General features: G+C 36.3%; 1 protein-coding gene across 3 annotated transcripts in view; it reads right to left on the bottom strand.

The window, feature by feature from the left end:
- The window catches only part of LOC132701996 (transcription factor collier), a 106,577-nt gene that overhangs the window by 61,006 nt on the left and 21,054 nt on the right, over nucleotides 1-24,517 (bottom strand). For all 3 annotated transcript variants that reach the window (XM_060670383.1, XM_060670384.1, XM_060670385.1), the window contains exon 5: nucleotides 18,744-18,799. In XM_060670383.1, the coding sequence (XP_060526366.1) occupies nucleotides 18,744-18,799 (56 nt within the window). The remainder of the gene's footprint in view (nucleotides 1-18,743; nucleotides 18,800-24,517) is intronic.

Here is a 24,517-nt window from a genome sequence, read left to right as displayed (position 1 = left end):
TTAAAACTCATTTAATTAGTCACAAATAGTACAGAATAACCTGACATTGCATGTATACATTAAGGAAATTGATAGAAAATATTGTTCATAAGTATACAGGGTGTCCCGAATAAGACGTCAATATTTTAATTCTGTATTCTGTGACCCAACATACGGATAAAGGTTCTTATAAACTAGGGTACAAAACGTCAAGGTTTTTAACATGGGGGGCGTTAAATTTGAAGAGGTGATGGCGATTTTTTGTAAATATTTTTAAATGAAATTTGGTACAGTTACTAAACTTTTTAGGCTTTATTTATTTATTTATTTATTAGTTTAATATTGGATTGTCTTTAGGGGTGGGTACCACAAGGGAGGCGTGGGAAAAGTTTTTCTCAAATTTTTTGTTTGTCGAATTTTCGTAATTTGGACTGCATGTGTCGCATCCTAGCACACCGTTTTCGAAAAAAATGATTTCGAAAATTTAATTACGAAATATTTTTTTTATGTAATCGAGGTGCAGATAATCATTAGTAAGCCTTGGAAGTTATTAACGCGTTTCATTTGTATTGCTGGGCAAATAAAAATAAAATGTGAATTATTCCACAGCTTTCAATTTTGTTCATTGTTGGTAAAAAATAGTTTTTACTTGGATTGTTCTTATAAATACTTCTATTAACGAAAGACAAATCAAACTACCTATTGTAAAGCGTGTTTCGAAAATATTTACATCACCTCTTCATATTTAAGACCCTGTATGTTAAAAACTTTTATACTAATTTTGGGTCACAGAATACGTGGTTAAAATATTGACAACTAATTTCGTGACACCCTGTATAATAGAATATATAATAAAAGTTTATAAAATTCACGGAAAGCCGTATTTATATTTGTTTATCGACCTACATATCTACCGTTAATTTGTAAAACTGATATTTGCTTTTTACAATTTAATTTCTTAGTTGCTAAGTATGTTTCTGTTGAATACTAACACGTCTTCAGGGATAAGGATATAATTTCTTCGAAGTAGAAAAGCCAGCGCTGGTATTGCTAATATTGCGTTCGATCCCTAACGAATGGCACTTGTCGTAACAATGGGTTCTCCTTTTTCACATTAATACACATCATCCCCGTGCTCTTTTTACTTTATCCGGCGCGGCGCCCATTTTGTTAATTAAGAAATGGCCGATAAGGATCTGGCGACATGCAACCATGCATGTTCCGCTGTTTTACAATTTGTAAAACCACGTAATTTACTTTACTCCGCAATTTGCCGACTAATGGGCGACGTACACGTCGCCGTCAGTCTTCCGTGTTGCACAAACCGACGGGATGCACGTTTAGCAACGTATAATCCGAAGCCAATTACACCCCCAAACAAAACCCAATCCCCCCTACTCCCGGGTCCATAATAAATCCCAGATTTCCCCCCCGTATCCCATTTTCAATAACAAAACAAAGATAAGACCGCGCGCAGATAAAATCGGCTTAAAACGTCATTTAGTTAAATCTCCCCTGGATGCAAAAATGAGTCGCCACCCCCGCCGACTGGCCGCGATCGGACTCCTATCCCGTCGGAAATCTAAACATAATTACCCCGCAACTCCGGAGGAGGGGGCAAGATTCGGTTGTGTTGATGCAGCGGCGCGCGTTCTAAAATTAACCGGTATTTTTAGAACGTGCTGACTTCAGAAGTGGGATTCTAAAGCTCGATCGAAGCGCGAGAGGGGAACAGTGGAGTCGACGCTTCGGGAAAATTTAACAGTTTTCTTACTCAACGTTAGTCAAACAGCAGATTCAAACAACTCTTTAACATATTCACATATTCACAGTCTCGTTTATTGTTCGTTATCAATCATCAGTTTTGGAACACAGGGATGTTCACTGACGAAAAGACTTTTCAGTTAGGATATATAGATAGAGAAATTCATCGAAAACCATATAAATACCACTAAATACTCCTAAAAACGTGGTAAAAAAAATTTTCTACTCCCGTCTGTAAAATACCTAATTACCCACCGATCTAGTGTGTGGGAAGGGTCGCTTTACCACGTCAGTTTCGTTCAAGTCAAAACCGACTAGACATTACACGATTCGGAGTACGCTTCTCTAGCGTATGATGTATGGTGTTGGATAAATTCTTATGGACTTGGTGTCTGATTGCGATTGAGGTGAAGGTTATATGTCTGTTATAGAAGGTATATTGTCCCAATCTGTTGGATGAATAAATCCAAGTAACTTACAGGCCCGATATTAATCCCATAGAAAATGTACGGTACCTAATATATAACTTAAAATTTACACCAAACAATTCTAATGAATTTTGGAAAGTTGTTCGCGAGTGTTATAGATAGTGAATTTAATTAACTTAATTCCAGAGAGATTAATTTTTTTTAATTAAATGCTAGTTATATTGTTTTGTTTTTAATTATTATTAGGTATTCGTTACATGGCGTTTTAAAAGTTGAGCTGTGAAAATTTTTGTCCGATGAGGAAAAGAGTTAAAAAAGCCAACCGATTCTTGAGCTGGTAAAATGTATCTAGAGTTCTACGCATAACGTTATAGCAGACAATTTGTTTACGCCCGTAGAGGTTGTCACTGAATTGCAGAACTTTTATAGTTGGAGTTAAAAAAATCAACCTATGACCTATGACATTCTTGTCATCTAAGACTAGACCTGACACTGACACTTCTTTACTTGGACTTGGAGTTACTTTAGTGTCTTACGTAACGCAGAGCATTACAATAGTGCTGTTGAATTATCACTGTCGATAAGAAAAGCTTGATTTAAGCAAATATGACTCATTTTCAGTGAATACAACGGTACACTGAGAAGAAATTTAAGTTTCACCGAATTAACCTCAATTTACTTACTCACCTGTTATTTCAGTTTCACCATTTTTGTCAGTGCGTAAAACAGTTTTTTCTAGAACACCTTTTCAGTTCAGTTTCACGGTCAAATCCCTAGCAAAATTTCGCATCAAATTGACAAGTAGCAAGTAGCTAATAATGACTAATGCAAAAAAGATACAGTATTTTCAACTGCCTGAATTTTTTGACTCACCCAGTGGATATTATTGAGATTCTCAAATATACACCATGTTATTCCTTACCTCTTGATTAACAAATTAACATTTTTTAAAAATTTTGATGCGAATTTGGCTTACGGTACGTCATCCAAATAAATTCGAAAATTTTTGCGCTGCAGTGAACGCCAGTGGTCCCCCACCGGCAAATCCCAACACTGGTCTAAGGGATTTCGAAAGCACTAGGTAGGCTTAGGGTACTTATGTTTGGAGAAGTTGATAGATTTTTGTTTAATTGAATATGTAATGCCCCCTTTGCAGCGGGGGATCAAGGGGGATTACCGGGCGCCGCGCAACATGTGCTCTTCTGGATCAACGAGCGTTGTTTAGTATTCGGAAGATGAACGCAGGAAGGAGGGGCGGATCGCCTGTTTCCGGGAATTACTTGCAATCGCGAAAGTCCGACGGATGAACCGCTGAAAAAAATCAGTACACCGAATTTCCTCTTTTGGAAAAAAATCCAGAGGTGCTTTCGAAATACTTGAAATTCCCCTATGTTTTCCAAAAAAATACGTATACGTATATGTATCCTTCTTTTTCGAATGCCGTCTTTGTTCGGAAGGTACTGATGGTGTTGAACCTTTCGCGCATATTTCTTATCCAGGAATGTTTTCTCCTTCTGACTGATTTTCACTTATTTTTGCTTGCATTATGAGTTGAAGTATTTCATTTTTGTGTCCACTCATAATGTCTCCCATGTATAGCAGCTGTACCGCTCTCTTTTTTCATTCCTCTTGGCTCCTCAGAATTGGTTATTCTCTGCACCTACGCAATCCGTAATATTCTGCATGCACCCATTAGAGCTCCAATAGTTCTATTTTCTTCACCTCGGTTTTCTTTAGGGCCCAAGAGTCCATGCCATAATAACATCTCATTTCGTTTAGATAATAATAAGAAAAATTTAAGGGTGGCGAAAAAGAGCTTCGCGGTTTTGTGTGGTAAAGGGACTCAATGTTTTTCTATCGTGCTCCTGCGGATCAGTTGCTGTCTATGCGGGCTATATAACAATATAAAAGATAGTGAGTGTTTCCGTTATAACCAATTTTCTATAATAGGGGGACCCATTTTTCAGTTTTTTTGAATTTGCGGCGCATCCTGTATATTTTTGTCAAGAATAAAAGTTTATGGAGCCGTATCTTCTGCGCCCTCTGGTTCAATAATTTTGTCAATAATTTTTTTGGTAAACAGTTTTTGCAAAATGATGTTTTTTGTAGACCCTTGCACACGCGATTTTTCATTTTTTTAGAATACTTCCGGACCCCCCAGCCACCCCAATTTCAACAGGTTCTGTGAGAGGACCAAACGTTATCCATCTGAAAAATTTCGATAGTCGATAGCTTTAAATTCCAGACACCGTGTTTCATAGCAATGTCCAAAAATTAGTCGAAAATCGAAAAAAAAAGATGGACGCCGAATTTTGAGAGCTGCCATTTACACATATATTATGCACCTCGCGAATTGTTGAAAAGAAGCAAAATTTGAAGCATCTAGCTTAAACCGTTCGGCAGTTATCGTCGAAAAAGTCCAGGAACAGAGAACGGAGAACTGAGAGCGGAGAACGGACAGACAAAAAAAAATAGGATTATCTTCGGAATTTCAAAAATGCATCTTCTTAAGTGACGACATGTTTAAAGACAATATGCGTGATTACTTAGGTCAGATTAGTCGATAATAACCATATTGAATAGTAAGAGTTGAACTTTGCTACTCCAGATGTTATCAAAAGTAAAGAATCTTCTTTATTATTGGTTAGTAACTATAAAACGGTATATGGTTTTTAAAAATTCTATATTTTAAAGACATAGAAAAGTGTTTAATTCCATTTGCTTCATACTTCAGGTTCGTCAGGCATGGTGAAATTGAGTTTTGTGTAGCAATACTGTGGATTTTTAATTTTTTAAAGAATCTTCCGCTGTCTACTATAATACTTTTTACAAAACTTCTGGATTCCTCCTGCGTCGGTTTGTGTTGATTCGAAGTCATCTTGTTGACTTCTTCAGAGGTTAAGCATTTTACTCTGTACCTGCTTATATATTTTTTGAGGGGGGGCGGAGCTAAATGATGACTGATTGCCATATTGACGACAGGTAAAGACCTGAGTAGCGGTTAAGATTATTAGCGTAGGCCTCATAGCTAATAGCAATCAGGCCGAAAGCAATCCCACATTTGGCACTGTTGTCCTAAGTTACATTCAAAACATCACTGACCATATATCAAAAGTTCTAAAGAAACATAACGTCAAAACCAGGTTTACTACTTGTCCAAAAATCTCTTGTTCCTTCAAAGACAAAATTCCATTTGAGATGCCAGCAGTTTACAGCGTTTCATGCATTTGCGGCAAAGAACCCGGACATACAATTTGATTCGACTCAACAAAGGAATCCAGAAGGTTTGTAAAAAAGTGCCGTGGATTTTTATTTGGTGGACCATCATGAGAATTAACAATATTTCAGAAGGGGTTTCAGGTTCAGATAAATCATTAATAAAGGGATTATAAGGAACAACTCACGAGAGGATAATAAATTGTTTTCACAATATCCTGAAGGAAAATATATAGAGTGATATCTTGACCTCCCCTGTTCAAATGGGCACTCCGTACAACATCTAGCCAAGCGACAGGATGGACGAAAAAAGGAACCCTAACGAATTTTTACAAATTATCTGCCGACACGGGAACGAAAGGATGAACGTGCGGGAATTCCCACTAGGCCGGAATATAAGAACTCCCGTCGGATAGCTTACCCCCCATAGCCCGTCACCTCGTGGGTATTTCCTTAAAGACCCAGAAGAGATCCCCCGAATTATTCCCGTGGGAATTAGTCCTTCTTATCAATGAAAATACGGACGGCGTCCCGGACATTTAAACTAATTGAAATGGACTCGTGAATATGCATAAGAGTCCGCGGCCCTACTAAACGCGCATCAGGCCGGATTGCGTCACGCAAAAAAAAAGTAAACGACCTCCGCACTCCGGTCGGAGGTACGCCGGGAGTTAAGACGACTCGACTTATACGGGGGAGACAATTATTAATAAGACAGGTGCTGAAACGGGAAACTTATGGTTAAAATATAGCGACGGCAGGTCCAATTATGCGGAATTTATGACGTGGCTCGGGATTAACCGGCGTCGACGTCCTGCCGGATTATTCCGGTAATTCGATATGTGCGCTTGTTCCGGTTCTGGTGCGTGCGGAGCTACGAGTCATTGTCGGACCTCGCTACGTGAGACTCATACAAAAAAAAACAACAAAAACTAAGATAATGTTATTAATGTTTTTTTTAATCAATAAATAATATTTATAAACTTTTTTTATAAAATAATAATAGCGTAAAATTAAAAAGATTGTAGCAGTTTTATAAATATATGAGCGCCGAGTAATAAAATGGAAAAGAAATAAAAATAAATGATATAGGATACATGAAGAATGTCAAATTTAAAAGATATAAACAAAACAAAAATCTAAAAAAAAGATCAAAGATAGTAGAGATTGATAATAGGAGGTCGGGGGCATTAGTGTTCCCTCCTGGGACCTTTATTCTTTGTTATCATCACTTCGGATATGATTGATTACATTGAGCACTGTAACATGCATCAGAGTACACTGATGACATCCAATTTTATGCAAGTTTCCCAAAATCTAAGGCTGCCAATAAGTCGGCCATTATTTACTTCGAACCTTTTAAAGATTGGCCTAGTAAGCTGCTTGACAGTTCAATCAACAAAGTTAAAACTCCGGTTGTTTCCGGATGCATAAATGTGAGTGTTATTTTTGATAATAAATTAAGGTTCAAGGCTCAAACAATTTTAATCTTCTCCTGAAGATGCCAACTTGGTTGGCGAAACGGGCGTCGAATACGTAAAATTGAGTTTCGGTTTGTGGTAAAACACGTTATTGTGTGTTAGGGCAGTGCCGAAGGTTCCAGTCAAGAGTTTGAAATATATTATTAACAGAAAGTTGCAAATATCATTGTCTGAAGCGTTGGTGTTGTGCCACAAAAAATATTGCAATTTTGTATTTGGTCCTTGTTTGGATTCGGCCACTAAAGCCAAACTCATATATTCGCTCAAAACTGGATACCCGAATTACCAAAAATGCACAGAGGCATGTCTCAGAATTCATATTCTTATGTGTCTGCTAAGTTGCTAAAACGATACCACGAGATAAGCCTGTGTTAATGGAAATTATATAAGAGATATATATTTTTGTACTTTTGTTAAATGTAGATTAGCCTTCTCAATTTTACTTTAATTTCAATTTTTGCCTATTTCAATAGTAATTCCTTTTTTCCGCGTTTATTTTTATTCTTAGCTCATTTATTTATTTATTTTTTATATTTGTTGTAAAATTTGCATTATTGTAAATTGATTTATGGATTTTTTTAACTGCTCGACTAAGTCAACAGCTCAGCTGCCCTTCGCCGGGCGAAAAATAAAGGCTTTTTATTTATTTATTTATAATTATAATATTGGAATTAACACATTCCAAAACGCGAGGTAGAAGCTGCACTTCGTCACTTACTATTTTATTGTATTTTAATCAAGAAGAAATATTTGCTTATTTATAGAGAACCATGTAGCAAATAAATAAATAAATAAATAAATAAAAAACGGGAGTAAACCTCAATGTTTCTTTTTAAAATTACAAATTCGAACCAGATATTTTGGGAATATGCTAAAAAATATAAGAGAGAATAACGAATAAAAATTACAAGCCAGTTGGGTTTTAAATGGCGGCCGAGCTTTGGGTCAGCGTCGAAAAAAAAAAAAGAGACAAATTGAAACTAATCGGGAACGAGATGGCCGCTTCAAAAATTTATCCGGACCGCATGCAAAATTCACGGCGATTTAGATACTATATATACAAAAACGTGCGCCGGCGGCGTCGGGACGCCCCGCGCGCTAATTATACAGCGCGTTGCAAAATTCACGGCGGTAGATAATAAAATTTACATTTTGCCGGGGCATTTATAATAAACACGGTTAACAAACGCGCGCGTCAGTTCAAATTTGTAATCGAGTTATGAACGATAAAATTTTAATCGCCGACCCGCCACGCACACGTTCGGGGGCGTGGGGGTAAGGGGGTCGAAATTCTACAACGCTCATCATAATAATTATTGCGCGAAAGCGGTTCTTTTTGTTGGTAATTAGCGCTGCAAACGATGTTTGCTGTCCGTAGAATTCGACGGGGATGTTTCAGCCGTTTAAATACATTTAGGCTAAACTAAATGTATTTGGATGCGTACGGGTTGAATGAATATTTTCTTTTCTTATATTAAGATGACTAGACAAAACTAAGAGAGATCGTATCACTCATTCATAAAATAGATGTGGTCACAATGCATAGTAAAAAAAAATATATTAACAAAAGAAAAAGAAAGTAAATAATTTTTCAAAGAAACTTCCGCACGCCACTGTAATGCTTTTTACAAAACTTCTGCATTCCTCCTGCGTCGGTTTTAGCTTGGTCGAAATTGCTGACGTTTCGCCAATCATCCTGTTGGCTTCTTCAGAGCTTGACTGAAACTTTCAGTTCAGTTCAGAGTTTTTCGACTAAGCAAAAATCGATGCAGGAGGAATCCAGAAGCTTTGTAAAAAGCAAGAAAGTAAATAATTATAAAAATAATTCTAGGATTAAATAAAAGACGAAACACCCAATAGGCACTTTAATTATCTGATCTTCCGAAATGGTTTTATAGATGATAAGGCAAAGAAATGTCTATGGTGATTAACAGTTAGCGTATTCTCACAAATGTATTTATTTATATTATGGGTTTCACAGCGAAAAACTAGCTAATCTTTTAAATGTGGAGGGTTAGTAAAATCTTCAATATTAACACAGCGAATATGTGCTCAAATAAATTGTCTATTCTCAACCACTGCAAAAATTTAATTTTAGGGGACACGGATGTTACGTATGTTTTGAGGCGTTGACGATCAAGGAGTGTTAAACACTGGTAAAACAATACGAGGAAATATGACATAATGACTCACAGAGTTTTCTTCCTAACTTTAAAGTTCAATACATGCTTATTGGCATGGAGAGTCTTAAGTAAAATATAAGTTCTTTTACTTACATTTGAAATATGCTCACTAAATCTTAATGATACGTCCACCGTTACTCCTAAAATTTTCGCCTTGGTAGCAAACGACAAGGGTTTCCCATTTACCTCAACATGCAAGTTTCTTTTCAGGAAGTGTATTACAGAGTCGTGAGCAAAGACTAGCACCTGAGTTTTAACCTTAAAGCATGTCTACCACTATAAGTAAAAATCTACTGCAGATCGAAATTAATATCTGCTTCGACCCCATCATAATGGAACGGGTCAAAAATATAAACAAGCTGGGTATCGTGAGCACACCTAAGCGAATGTGAGAAACTTTTAGATATATATAATAATAATAATAATAATATGATTACCAAATAAGCATTAAATAATATACAGTTATTCTACTGCTTTATAATACAATACAAACCCACTAAAGAAATCTCTTCAGCGTGGGCGCCAAAAACAACCAAAGATAGGATTAAAATTATTACTTAATTGACAAAGTTTGTCTTAAATTCCAGCAAATATGGACAATACAATTGAGCCACCAAGATAAAATAATCAGTTAAATGAATTATTTAAAAAATATATTTAAAGAATAAATTAATTGCAGTTTTATATCTATTATTTTATTCATTTTTTTATCTACTGCACAAGTTTGCGTGGTTTTTCAGTTCACCAAAGTTTACATTTAAAAAAAACTTAAAGGTTTTAATTTTTTAATATCTTCAGATAGGCAGTTATGGGATTTTGCAGCAAGGTAGGTGTGCCATCTCGATGCTATAATCGCTTCAAGAACTGGCAGGTTATATTTGTTGGCTTTGTTCCTTGCATTGTATTCATGGTAGATTTTTTCAAAAGCGTGTTTATTTTGGTGTTGTCGCATTAACGGATTCTTGCAGAATATTAGACGCAAATCGGGAACTTTTGCCAAATCATATAATTCTTGTGCTGTTAAGAGCACTGTTTTCTTGTAGATTAGGGTAAGAGTGGGATAGACGCCCTTGGAGGATAGACGCCGCACCTTAAAAAAAGAGAATTTAAAACCAAGTTCACGCTCTAGTACCAAGTTCCTCGGACAAACCTCGCCCCGCACAGGACAGTCTGCGCACGCGTTTCGACAGGACTGCACGTGTCGCCGCTTGAGTTAAAAAAACGTTGCAAAATTTTACCGCGCTTGCGTGATTCTTGTGACAGTGATATTTTGACGTGTTCAGAACTTTCGTTTTCGAAGGTAAGTTTTAAGTGTTTATTGTTATTTAAGTAGTATGTATCATTTATATTTATGGTGTGTTTATAAAATTACGAAATTATTTGCTGGGGCGTCTATCCCTACTAAAAAGGATAGAGGCCCCACTATTGACTGAGTATAGACGCCCTTAGAGGCATATATCCTCTATGACTTATTCACAGGTACTTAGACTATAGGTAAGATTTTTTTAAATAACCTCTCTAGTTAATATGTAAGGTAGTAGGAGAATTGACGTTCCAGTTTATTTATGAGTTGTTTATACCTTTACATGTCGTACTTCACTGTACTTGTAAAAAATAATGCAGCGTATCACCTAATTTCATTTTTTATTTTAGACAAAATGTCGCGAAAATATAAAAAGAAAATGGTCTGAAGGAGCCCTTTGCAAAGCTTTTGGGGAAACGGATAAAGGCCAAGTTGGTGTAAATGAAATATCTCGTCGTTATGGTATTCCATCTCGAACTTTGAGCAGGCGATATGCTAAAAAAAGCTGTGAAAAACTTACTTTGGGTAAGTAATAGAGGAATAAATTGCCCTAATCAAATTCAATTTAGGCACTGTCTTCTTAGTTTGTTTTTTCATATTTTTTCCTTTTTGAATCCTCAGTTTTTTTTCTGTACCTATTAATTTCTTCTTTTTCAGGAAAACATCCCACACTGGACTTTGACAAGGAGAAACGTCTCGTAGCGCACATACAAAAATTAGAAAAGGCAGGATTTCCCACAACACGACTGGATGTAAGAAGACTCGCTTTTGAATTTGCCGAGAAACTTTGGAAAATTCTTTTAACAAAGAGACACGTATGGCTGGTCAGCACTGGCTGAAATCATTTCTTGAACGACACCCAGAACTCAGTATTCGCCAGGCAGATGTGTAAACTCTAGTTACACAAAGATTGCACTCTATATGGCGATTACTGTAATAGATGTGGACACAAGAAGAAGCTTGCAGCTCTAAAAGCTAACCTGGCCAAAGTGAATTCAAAGAATAAGTAACCTGGCCAAAGTAAACAGTATCTCTACATTTGTTGATTATTTGAAAATTTTGATTACTGTTAGTTTTTTTAAGAAGGAAGCTTTGTTTTTTTCGAATGAAGTCCTAAGGGACGGATTTGTTTAAGTTTTATTATCCCTAAATTTGGTTCGGTAAAGTTTTAAATAATTTTTAATAGATGTTGTTAAGTTGCTAAGCTTACCCAAAGAATGATTGAAAGACTGAGCCATTTGTTCCTATAAAAGTGCCATTTACTTTAGTTTTACGGTATATTTTGATAAGAAAGCCTTATAATATATTATTGCAACTAAGAAAGCAAATAAATATTTTATTTAATTTTCTACGAATTTTTTTCTTTATTACGGAGGCATCTATCCCATTGTAGAGCATCTATACTCATGTCGAAATTTTGCCAGGGGCAACTACCCCATACAGTAGGCGTCTATCCTCATACAATATGTTTTTTTAGAGCCGAATATCTACAAATCTACGGTATGCATTGGATGATGGGGCATCTATCCCACTTTTACCCTATCTTATCTTATAATCTTTTTCATAACATATCCAATCTGAACACCTCACTTTAGATGCTTTATATATTGTTTCAATTTAATGTATTGTACGTATGGATGTTTAAAAAATGATTTTTCACAATTCACAGTCAACAAAATACTTTCAAACCAACTCAATATAGTTCTAGAGTCCTGTCCAGTGATTAACTGTTTACTGTACTATAACTCGTCCTTTGATGTCTAACTTGAAAAGTCCGTTAATATAGATATAAGAGTATAGGACCAAGTACGGTTCTTTGGGGCACTCCATATTTTATCAACTGGAATTCGCTCTTAACATTTTCAATTTGAACACATTGTTTTCGATTATTTAAACAACTTTGTAATAACTGGTATGAAATGCCTCTAAACCGACTATTGCGCACTCAAGCTAAAAGTTGTTCGTGATCGACTGTATCGAATACTTTAGCCAGATCAAGAAATACGGTGGAATGATGGAGTTTTGTCCATATGTTAGCGACCAATTCACCTACTGCATCGATCTTTTTTCGATGATATAATGCAAAGCATATTCGATACCTATGCAAGCAAGTTTTGAAATCAAATATTGAATTATTTCTGTCAAAAAAATGTATGGCAAATTTTGGAAGCGGCGAATTTTTTAATTTTTCTTCGTAGCTCAAAACTACAGGACTACGGGTTTTCCATAATAACGAACTTTCCTGTAGGGACACATCGACAATAGTACAGTTAGTTATACTTGAAACATATTTTTTTCTACTTCCTACTCTAAATTACCCAATCCACTTTAAGAAGTTGGCTTAACGTCAAGGTTTTGCTAGTGGACGTGTTCGATAGATTTTAGCGTTTCGACGTATTTCAGTTGTTACTTGTAGTAAATTTTCCTACTTTGCAGAACTCACAACTAAAGTAGCGTTATTAATTTTAATTAACCTTTTGTTATTATACCCGGCGCCTGGAGAGATCTTACGCCAACAATAAAGTTTCCTCGAACGAGTTCCCTCACCAATCAGCCGTTCGTTTATATAAAACGGACCTTTTCTCGGTTTTCGCGGGCATGTAGTGCTAACTAAATTAACACGAACGAAAAAGCGGACCGAAAACCGGATTATCGCTGTTCCGCCGTCACTGGAAATTAAGACGGACCGCCGAAACGGTGAGGGGACACGGAAACCCTGGAGCCCCGCCCCCTTTTTTTCCGGCACGACCGTCTAAATTATGCAACACGACGAACGGCAGTTTGGTGAAACGTCTTTAGCTAAAGTTTACTATTATACGTTCCATTTATTTAATCGAGATGCGAGCGCTAGATAATTTTTTCGGACCAACAATGATATCGCGATAGCTCAAGCAAACAGTGGAGGGCTATGGCATGAAAAAATCATTTTTCAGGATTAGTTATGCGGCGTTTTCGCTTTCGGTGTTTGCCGATCGGTTTAGTTGATTATGGGGGCCCACTTTGGGGGGGGGGGGGGCAATAAATCGAATCCAAACGACTTGGAACGTTACTGAATCGGTAGGTAATGCAACCAGTTTAACTTGGCATGAACGTCACAAAACTAATGAACAAGTTCTAGAGAAAGCGAATGGGTATAGAAATTTAGTTGGTTAGTTGTAAATTTGGCGAGAAGGTCCACGTTTCCCTATCAACTTGTAACCAAAGTTTCTATATAAGAATCGATTCATGATTTGTATAAGATTGCCGCATAGATTTCGAAAAATTATAGCAAAAGGACTGAAATAAAGCACTCATTCTTATGAGTTTTATTAATGACTTGTATGGATATATAACGTCATTAGGTTTGACGAATAATAAAGACAGTTGGATTTGTGAAAGTTTAGTACAAAAAGTTTTACTAAAAAATTAATTGTTTAAGTTTCATCAATGATCAATACGGATATCAATTAGAATATTATATGACCAGGATGGAATTTCGTTTGATGAATGAATTGAATTGAATTTGCAAAGTTAACATTAGATTAGTTCAAGTTGAGCATTTATTAGAGTTTATACAGTGACGTCATTAGGTTTGATAAAGGCAGTTGGTGTGAATGTTCCAGTAGAGCTAGACAAGTTCAAGCTAAGCACTTGTTGCTTTCGAAAAATCTATGAAAATGAAAAATTAAAAAATAGGTTCAGAAATGATCAGCGTCAAAAAACTTAATTTTGTCTGTCGGTTCTCCGTTTTCAGTTTACTGTAGACGTGGCGTTAAATGGACATCACTTTCGAACCGTTTAACATACGCAGTCCGCGGAATACATAAGTGAATTAAAAAGGCCGCTATGGACCTCGGCGACCATCTCCTTTTTTCGATTTTCGATTATTTTTTTGGAAATTCCTATGAAACACGATAAGTGTCCCAAATTTGAGGCTATCGACTTGAAACTTTACACACATATGAAGCTTGGGTTTTCTGACGGAGCATATTGAAATTGGGGGAGCTGGGGGTATTTGTGAAAAATAAAAAATCGCGTTCGCAAGGGTCTTAGACAAAAATTATTTATCAAAAACTGTTTACAAGATCGAAAATATTATTGGACCAGAAGATGCGCAACATCCAGTGCTATAAACTTTTATTCTTGACAATTTTTGAAAATGTACAGGGTGGCCAGGTATTCGTAATAACCTGAAAATTGAGTTACCCTTGTAATGATAATTGACTATAACTAAAAGGCTGTGTTTCAGTAGTCAGTTGCTTTTACATAACCATATACCCCGTACGGACAGCTAAACTTTTGTATTTAAGATTTTTTGCATATTGTACAAGACATTCGGGATATTCAGTGCTATAATAAGAAATGTACTAGGCGTCTTAAATTACAGCTATCGACTTCGAATTTAGGAGATATGTAAAACTCCGTGCCTACATCTATATCGTTTTTGCTAATTTTGAAAAAGTTTATCTGGGCTTACAGAAAAAAAATATTTTCTCGAAAACTTAACTCAAAATTCTTGAACCAGGAACTGTGGAAGATCCAGAACTATAACTTTTATTTCAAGCATGTTTTAGATTATATACAGGATTTTTCAACTATGGACAAAACTCTGCGAGACCCTGAAAATTGTTCTTTACGGGAATAATTATTAGCGGTAAATGAAAATACTTAAAAAATATGGCTAATTGCTTTTTCAGAAAAAAAAATGTTTTCTCGAAAACCATTTATTCTTTACCAGAAATCTGGGCGGTCTACTTCTGGCATTTTTTCAATTATAACGAACCTTAATGGTAATGGGCAAAAGATCTAAGAGACACAGAATATGGCCGTTTTGTTACCCGTAAAGGGAAAACCGTAAAATATGGGAAATTTGGTTTAAATAGTATCCAAAACTATCCAATTACACAGGATGAGCGTGACATTTGATTAAAAATATTATTGTAAGTCGCTATTGCTAGTACAAATTTTCAAATTTTCCAACGTTTGCCCTAATTTTCAATTTCGATGATCGTGAAATTCGCTTGACATAGGGTGTGCGCATATTAAAATAACATTCATTTTGGGAAAGTTAAATAGTGGTGCGCAACGAGCACGATACAAAAACAAAGCGACTATCTAGGACAACAAATACAAAGCCGCTTAGGTTTGCACTGGGTTTGATGAATGATAAAGCTACTTGAAATTACGAAAACTTAGTTGTAAGAAGTTGGAATTAATAATGTATTTATAATAATATATAAAAATATATAATTTCGTGAAAATCTGACATTACTTTTATTAGGGACTTGTGTGGATACGATGCCAATACGCTTGAGTACTAATAAATGCAATTCGAAGAGACCTTTGTTCCGACTCAGAATTTTCGAGAAACGTTACAAACGATCGGCCTGAAACGCGGTCGTTTGTCACGGAAACTTTCGCGGAAACAGATTACGTCAAATATACACGAAGGACAACATTAAAAAGTAAAATTTTCATATCGGGTTCGAAAGTTGAGGCAAACTTGAACTTATCCGCCGCAGCGGCAGTTGTCTAATAGCGCCCCCGGGAAATATACCGACGCTATGAGATTGACGCACATTTTTAAACGACGTATAAACATGTATTCCGGCGTCCAGGGCCGTACCGTGGACCCGAAATATTTTCGGAAATTTTTAATCCTTCGAAAGTGTACTCCCATGGCAGATACGAAAGCTCTCTGCTGAAGATTACAATATAATATGTAATAATATATTATAATTTTGTTGATACAGGGTTTCCGAAAAGTGCGACCCCCCACCCCCCACATCAACTTTATTAATTTAATTTTATCACCCCATATATTTCGACATTTTTAGAATCCTTGGTTAGAATAAAGGTCACTTTTTTAAGAAATTCCTATTCAAATTTTGTACAGTTTAGGCAGAAATTGAGTTTATGTGTTTTTCTTCATATTTTGATTGCCCTATATAAAATTGTGTTGTGACGCTACTGATCTAGGTATTGCACTATGATGCACTACTCAATCAGTTCGACAAATGCGCCTCAGCTTATACAGGGTGTCCCAAATAGATGGTGCCGTTTTGTAGAATTCAATGAACAAAATCTCAAGATTTTCAAATGGAACACACTGTATTTTTATTCAGGTATATTAAATATTGTTTTTGTTGGTATTTTAGCCTCTTCGAGGCTCACTTAATGCTAAGGCTGCACTTTACTATTGGTCAGATAGCATTCATACCTTCCTGAGCAGAATATTGTGGAATTGTAAAGAAAAAACACTAACTTATTTAAAATACATATAAAATATGTACTAACAAAAAAATTGACACCTATGAACTTTTTAAATATAAATGTAATGATTTACACCTGAATGCGTCAAAAAATATGATTGTGATGTCATTTTTAAATATTTTGATATTTTGTTGTTTTGAGAGCCCAAGAAACTTTTGCACGAAACTTCTTTTCGTATCTGCTGTGGGTTTCCACATCGTGGATCGTTTTATTTGGCACACGGTATACATCCTGACTGGGTCGAATAAAAATAAATGTAGGAACTTACAAGCGCTAACTCTCCCGCTTTTGCTTCGAAGTCAACAGAGTCGGACTCGGCGGCACGACAATTTCCAAACTATGCCAGAATTCCTAACCTAGTTTTCCGAAAAAGTGGCGTGCCGTGCGGTTTTGATCGGAAGCGGGATTACTCGGACAAAATCGACACTTATTTGAAAAAATCCACTTTTCGAATCGAGTTTGACTTCCGCGACGAGATCCCGCGAGTACGGACCTGGCGGGCGTCGCCCCGCCGGCTGCCGCGAGGCGTCGAGACGTTTACAAATTCTCCGGCAACTGATTTTGTTAGAGGCAATTTTTAACAACCGCCAGACAAATTGGAGCAGCTTAAGAGTTAATAAATTCATAAGTTTGGCCGTTGTTTCAACACGCGCTTTAAGGAAGAAAAACGCTCGCTGGTTCCTCGAAGGGTTAAGTTTGCAGACATTTTTTTATATATACGACAATGTTTTAACATGCCAAGTGTATCACGGAAGTTTTGACGCGCTCCAAAGAGCTTTATTGATAAAATAACTTTGTTAGAAATCTCTGTCGCCCTTCTTTCTCTTCCATAATAAAAAGTATCTATAGATCTCAACTATCTGGGGAAAATAATTGCTCTGTTTCGATAAATAATATATTCCCAGAACATTTACAGACTTCTTCTTTGTGAAAGTGGCTTACTTCTTTCCATTTCTATTGAAAAATCATTCTAGAGCTGCTTTATTGAGAAAATAATTCTGTTGCGGACATACAATATCCCAACCGTAATAAAAATTATATCTAGAGCTCCCTTTATGGAGAAAATAACGTTTTGCAGCGCTTGCAGCAGAAACTAATCCTAGAGTCCCGTCAAAAAATGGCTTTTATAGGAATCTCTGTTCTAGAGCCTGCTTTATTGAGAAAATAGCTCCATTGCGGACCAACAACATCCCATCCCAATAAAACTTATTTCTAGAGCTCCGTTTATGGAGAAAATAACATTTTGCAGCGCTTGCGGACAAATGGCATCTCTGTTGCAACAAAAACTATTCCCAGAGTCCCTTCTATTGTGAAACAATTTTTTATTATAAATTTATCGATTAAATAACTCTGTTTCTAGAGCTCAATTTATTTCGAAAATGTTCCTTACAAGTAATATCTCTTTAGCAATGCAACGTGTTTCTAAAGTCTTCTTTATTGTGAAAACAACTCTTACGCCAACAATATCTCTGTTTGAATGAACAACATGTCTAGAGTGCCGTTTATTTATTTTCAACTCGTTTTTGCTTATTGGGTATATTGTCTTCTTTATTGCGAAAACAAATTTACCTTTTGAGACATATTTCTAGACCCTTGTTTATTGATAAAAGAACTGCTGTTCCTGCTAGTTCAAAGTAAATAATGAGGAAAAAATATTTTGATGTGTTTTTTCTGCAGATAATCGTTCGAAATTGTTTGTCAAGAATCAAAGCCGATAGCGTGGATGTATTATCTTATCGAAGGAAGGTCAATTTTCTCGGGGACAAGAAGTCCACAACGCCCCGTGTTTACTTTTGGGCTAAATAGATTCCGATAAGGGCGTAATGGCGGGCTTTGTAGTTTCCTCTTCCGCCCACCGCGCACGTGGCGCGCCACGTGTCCGCCTGATCGACCGTCGTCTGTAAAAGGGGCTGCTTAAGGCCCTTTATCGCGATCAGGTTGCGAAATAACCTTTTTTTTGTTCGGGTGCCCGGATTTTTCCAGGGGAGTTGTGTAACATATTGGGACGCGTTGTGCTATCTGGAGCCTCTCTTATAAATCATATTGCTTTTCTTTAGAACATTTGGGATATTGACTATATACAATCTTTGGATATTCTTTTATTAGTTCAATGAACTTTGAAAAAAAAATGACTCACCTGTTTGGTAACGGAATCTATGAGTCTGACGTAGATATCCTGCTCCTGTCGAACACCTGCAATGAGTAAATTTTCGATTAGTATCGACGTCAGTTTTCGCAAATACTTGAAAATGAGCTCTAGTTTTAAATACTGAAAGAATTGCCAGAGGTATAAATTAAACGAAAAGCCAAGGAACAAGGCTGTAGAATTAGACAAATTGGCTGTCATCATCAGTAATCAACATGATTCAAATGTCCATGGGTATTTCCAAACTTCCATACCAGATGGAGTTTGAAGAAGAAGTTATTCAGCTGCAATTGTGTTTATACGGTCGTCAGTAATGAACTGCTATTTTCTGAGAGACTTGTCAAGAGAGATAAACCAGACATCCATAGCAGATGAATCTTCAAGAAGAAAAAGTTATTTGTGGAATGTCATTTTTTTGAGAAACCAAACATGCAGAGCATAGAGTAATAAAATATAAAAAAAAACATTGTTCTCGGAATAATATTTATAAAGTAAGACATATAATAATGAATATATCTCAAAAACAAAATCTAAGGGATCTTTCAGATTTTGTATCCAAAAATTACCCAATATGACTGCTGGCCTAGGAAACTTTAAGTAGTATATGTTATTTCGATTTAAATTGTTTTCCTTGACAACAAGAAACGGTTGTTTTTTGATACAATTAAAAAAAAATACTTTAAGATTTTTTTTTTGAAACACCAAATATTGATATGTTATTTTTTGAGGCACATGTCTTATGTTTAAGAATGAGCTGGTTAATTCTGTTTCTGATTGACGCATAAAAATGTGTTCTTCGATATCATTATTTCTTTTGTTATACGATTCGAATCGGAATTCAGAACAGATAATACTCAGTTCTCTTTCTCGGAGTCGGTATGACGGCCATTCCCGAACGTTAAATCTTGACAAGGGTTTTCCGAATACCTCATTTTCGTCGTCGTGCAAAACGGCGGTGTGTGTTCTCGGCCAAAATCCCCTTTTACTGCCGTGACTCTTCCTAATAAGTACACGCGGTCTGAGGATTGAAATTTTACGGCAAATTAGTACACGAGACCGTGTGCGAGAAGAGACGATAAATTATCGGTCTCCAAGTAAGCGTTATACGTATAGGATTTTGCCGTAAAATACGAGTACACACGTAAGGGCGTTATAGGAGTTGTATTTTATCGGGCCGATCGTGTAACTAACGATCCACCTCGAGGCCGTACGCCCTTGTTTGTAATAAAATAACCCGGGCGATATTCTTTGGTGATATAGAACGCTAAGGGCACGTCGGGGCTTGCTTAATTTCCGTTTTGAGGTTACGAAGACGAAGGATGGGATGAACGCCGCGACTTTTAAAAACTGTTAGGCATAAATATCTGGGCAAACCAAAAATGTCAGGAAATTGAAGACCTGGAGAAGAAGAACAATAACTTTCATCTACATAAAAAAAATGAAGGAGTTTACCAACACTGGAACTAAACGAAATCAAACAAAATTATAGTAGATCAGCAAGAACAACTTGAAGTATGGTGCAAATACATTAAAAAAGTGTTCGATGACAACCGTACAGACAGAAAAACGGAAAAGCTACTGGTCCAGATGGTCTAAACGTAGAATTGATAAAACTTCTTGATGATGAACATCTTACATTATTGCTCAGAATCTTTAACAAAATATACGAGACAGGTAATATTCCCGAAGAATGACTTTTATCACCCTACCCAAGAAGGCAAATGCAAAGCGATGTAATGAATACCGAATTATAAGTCTTATGTGTCACGTGTTAAAGGTATTTTTGAGAATCATACACACCCGAATATGGAGAAGATTGGATGCTAACATTGGCGAAACTCAGTTTGGATTTAGGAACGGCTTCGGGACACGTGAGGCCCTATTCGCAGTACCAGTCTTAACACAGAAATGTCTAGATCAACAGACAACCGCAATAGCTTGCTTCATAGATTACGAAAAAGCTTTTGACAATGTGAAACATGATATCCTATTAACTTATTAATCAAACTGGGACACGATGGCAGAGACATCAATATAATTAAACAGCTGTATTGGAATCAAGAGGCCCAGATAAAGTGTGATAAAACCAAAATTATGAATGGTGTAAGACAGGGATGCGTTCTTTCCTCGCTTCTGTTTAACATATATTCAGAGGCAATTTTCCAGAAGGCTCTGGAAGACATCGAAATTGGAATTAAAATTAATGGGAAAATCCTAATGTAATACTAGCCCACACCATTTAAGATATTCAACAGCTATTAAACAGAGTAAATACTATCAGTCAAAATTACGGACTTAAAATAAACTACAGTAAAACGAAATTCATGGTAATGTCTAAAACTGGTATTAAAAATGCGTCACTGTCAATTAATAACCAACCCATAGAGAGAGTACACCGCTTTAAGTATTTGGGAAGCTGGCTAATGACGAGTGGGTCCTAGATGAAGAAATTAAGACAAGCTATGCTATGCTATGTTTTGATTACCCTTCGTTATGGTGCTGAGAGCTGGACTTTGAAGGTCTCCAGCATGCGAAGGGTCTAAACTTTTGAAATGTGGCTCTTTAGACGGATCCTTAAAATACCATGGACGGATCGTATGACCAACGAAGATGTGCTAAGACGAATGAACAGAGAACGAAGAATTTCTAACCACTGTCAAGAGAAGGAAAGCCTCCTAATACAGCTGATAATGGAAGGAAAGATAGAATGCCAGCGCGGCCTGGGTAGAAAAAGATTTTCATGGTTGAAAAAACTTCGAGATTAGTTCCATGTACGTGATGCCGTAAATCTAATACGCATGACTGAAGATAGCGAGGAATTCCAAAGGATCATTGCCAACCTTCATTAAAATGAAGCAGGCACTAGAAGAAGAAGAAGAAGGTCGGTTTCATTCAAGGACCCAAATTAAAATAATTTCAATTAAGATGCATTGAGATCTACAGGACTCCCTCCATGGTCGAAACTCTGATTACATTACACAGCTTCGATAGTAGTTCCTTCCACATAACAACTGTTTAACAAGAGGACCAGCCTTCATCTGTATTTTTGTTTCCTTGGTGACCTTGGTCGCCTGATAAACATGTTACTTTGCGCTGACTTCTATCTACGGTACCCTATCTTTACATACGTACTCGCTCCTTCCCCTAGAAGAGTCCATGTATGTGTCCTCCATTATATGGAGGTGACTTCTTAGATGGCAGTATCCTGTCAGGACCCTGACTGCCTTATTCCCGATAAATTCTGGCAATACAGAGAGCTGTCTTCTCAGATATTAATTATGATTTTCTATCTTGTTAAGTGCCAAATGTGACTTTGCACCACTAGCTTGGAGAACAGATTTTTTTATCTTTGTTTTTATATTCGGGATTCCACTTCTTCGGTATTTTAGCAGTCGATGTACTAGATTATTTCTGCCCTAATCGGTGGGCATTCTTTCCAGTCTTCCCTGGTTAGGGTTTGAATCCTGCAGCAGTATTTGTATGTAATGACTTCCTTGTGTTTGTTTCTTGCGTCAATTATTTGTGACTGGTCTCCCAATCATCAAATCAGCAGTCCTATCAGCTTCGCCAGTACATTAAAGTACATTAAAACTAACGTGAATGTAACTAACCAAAACTTCTTGACGTATCGCCAATCATCCTGTTGGATTCTTCAAAGTTTCAGTTTCAGAGTTTCAGGGCTTCTTCACTGTTTCAGTTTCAATTTAGCTCTGAAGAAGCCAACAGGATGATTGGCGAAACGTCAGCAAGTTCCAGTCAACAACAAGCAACGCATGAGGAATCCAGAAGTTTTGTTAATAGTATTACAGTAACCTGTGGAAATTTCTTTGAAAAATTAGGTATGTAAACATTGGGAAAACCACGTATAAGAAAAAACACCATTACTATCAAATCATATTTAGTTTTTTAATTTATTATTATTTTTTAATTTATTATTATTTTACTGTTACTTCTTTGTTATATTTTACGTACGTGTGTTTGCGTATTCATACGATCATGGTCACTCATATCAATGGATTTATTAGTTATATAGAGGGAACCTAAAAGATATTTTACCATGATGGGTTTTAGTATATATTAGTATATATTTCGTATCGATCAAGCTATATTACAAATTTATATTTAGGAATAAATACAGATATTGTGAATTTTTGAATTCGACAAATATCCAGTATTAATGGTCACCTTGTCGTTGTCACTTTCTTATATTTCTGGGGCGACTATGTCATATTTATTATCCAGTACTAGAAAATTAATTGAATTGAAGATTTAAACTGTTTCCATTTAATATACAAAATTACTTAAGTGAATTTGTCAAATGGGCATGTCAATAGGCAGTAAAAATAAATTTCTTTAAACAAAACGCCCAGATAGTACCCGAAGCTACTGGATTTACAGTCGAACTTTGGAACTCCGTGTGTTAATGCACCATCTATTCTATAATTTTTTTTGTCACATCCAGGAAATATTTTTGCACATCCATTTAGAAATTTTATTATTATCACTACTAAAGGACATAAAACCGTAGAAATAATTTATCTATGACTTCAAAAATTAACGAAACCGGTACATAAATTTGTATCACATTTTCAAGTAAACCCAGAATAGTAAAAAAATAATATTTTGGATTTGTATTGCCATTTTTGTTAAGTCTATAGCATATAGACATAAACATACATTTTAAATACTATATTGATCATGCTTTTTGTTTTGGTGCGTGAATGCACCACTGTTTCTATCTGTGAAACAAAACTTTGTTATTGCAAGTCTAGACAAATCAGAGCATGTAGAATAAACATCCAACAATTAGCGTGCTGTTTAGTAATAGTGTGTGCCTTTTGCAGTGAACGTTACAGTTCGTAAAATATGGCATTTCCGAGGTATTCGCTTTAAAAGGAATTAGAGGCGGCTATGGAGGAGATCGCGATGGATGAGGACAATAAAATAAATTACTCAAAGAAATCTTGCACCTGCCATAGATGAAGTGCGTTATGATAATTAAGGTCACCTCATGATTGTTCATTCCACTAAAGCCCGAAGAAGATGTAAAATCTGCTACACAATTTACGTTTGAAATTGTGCATTTACATACTTCATGCTTTGTAAAATATCACCAAAAATTAAACCGGGTTTTACCAGGGGTGAGCTCACGCACCATAAAATATTATGAGTTTTTTTGTATCAAATCAGGTTCTATTTGGAAAACAGTCTACTTTCAGTTGTTTTCTGTCGAATATAAACTTTCTTTTGTATATTTATGTATTATATGTTACATCTTATGTGTCCCAAAACATTATTTAATGTTTTTTCCTTTCGTTTACGCACCAGTATTTATTTGTATGTTTCGCGTTTTTTTTTGACAAAATAAATAATTTCAGAGCAAAAAAGTTTTTTTTTTATGCTATATGCTGGGCGCGGTTTGAGAAACCCCAACGCCATATATACACGTCTTTTGAGCTGCACGACGTCCAGACTTACCGTCCGTAGAGAATCGCTAACACAACGAGATTTGACTCCGATCGAAGCGAATTAAAAGGCGATCCCGTATACCAGTTTTCTCGGAATCTTTGGGATTTCACTCGGGCAAAAACACTCGTGGCTACAAGTCGCGAAAGCTCGTCGATCGTCGACTTATATGAATAAAATCCTCGATGGCCAACGACCGATGATCGAGGCGTTGTACACCGTGGCTCGAAACGCAGCTCAATAGACGAAAGAATGTGTATAGTTTGTCTCAATCTTCATCCTGCTGGCTTTTCTCCGCA

This window comes from Cylas formicarius, unplaced genomic scaffold (assembly GCF_029955315.1).
Source record: "Cylas formicarius isolate icCylForm1 unplaced genomic scaffold, icCylForm1.1 PGA_scaffold_5__7_contigs__length_24384050, whole genome shotgun sequence".
Lineage (NCBI taxonomy): Eukaryota > Metazoa > Arthropoda > Insecta > Coleoptera > Brentidae > Cylas > Cylas formicarius.
The sequence above is the reverse complement of the archived record's forward strand: the minus strand, read 5'-3'. Positions and strand labels throughout refer to the sequence as shown.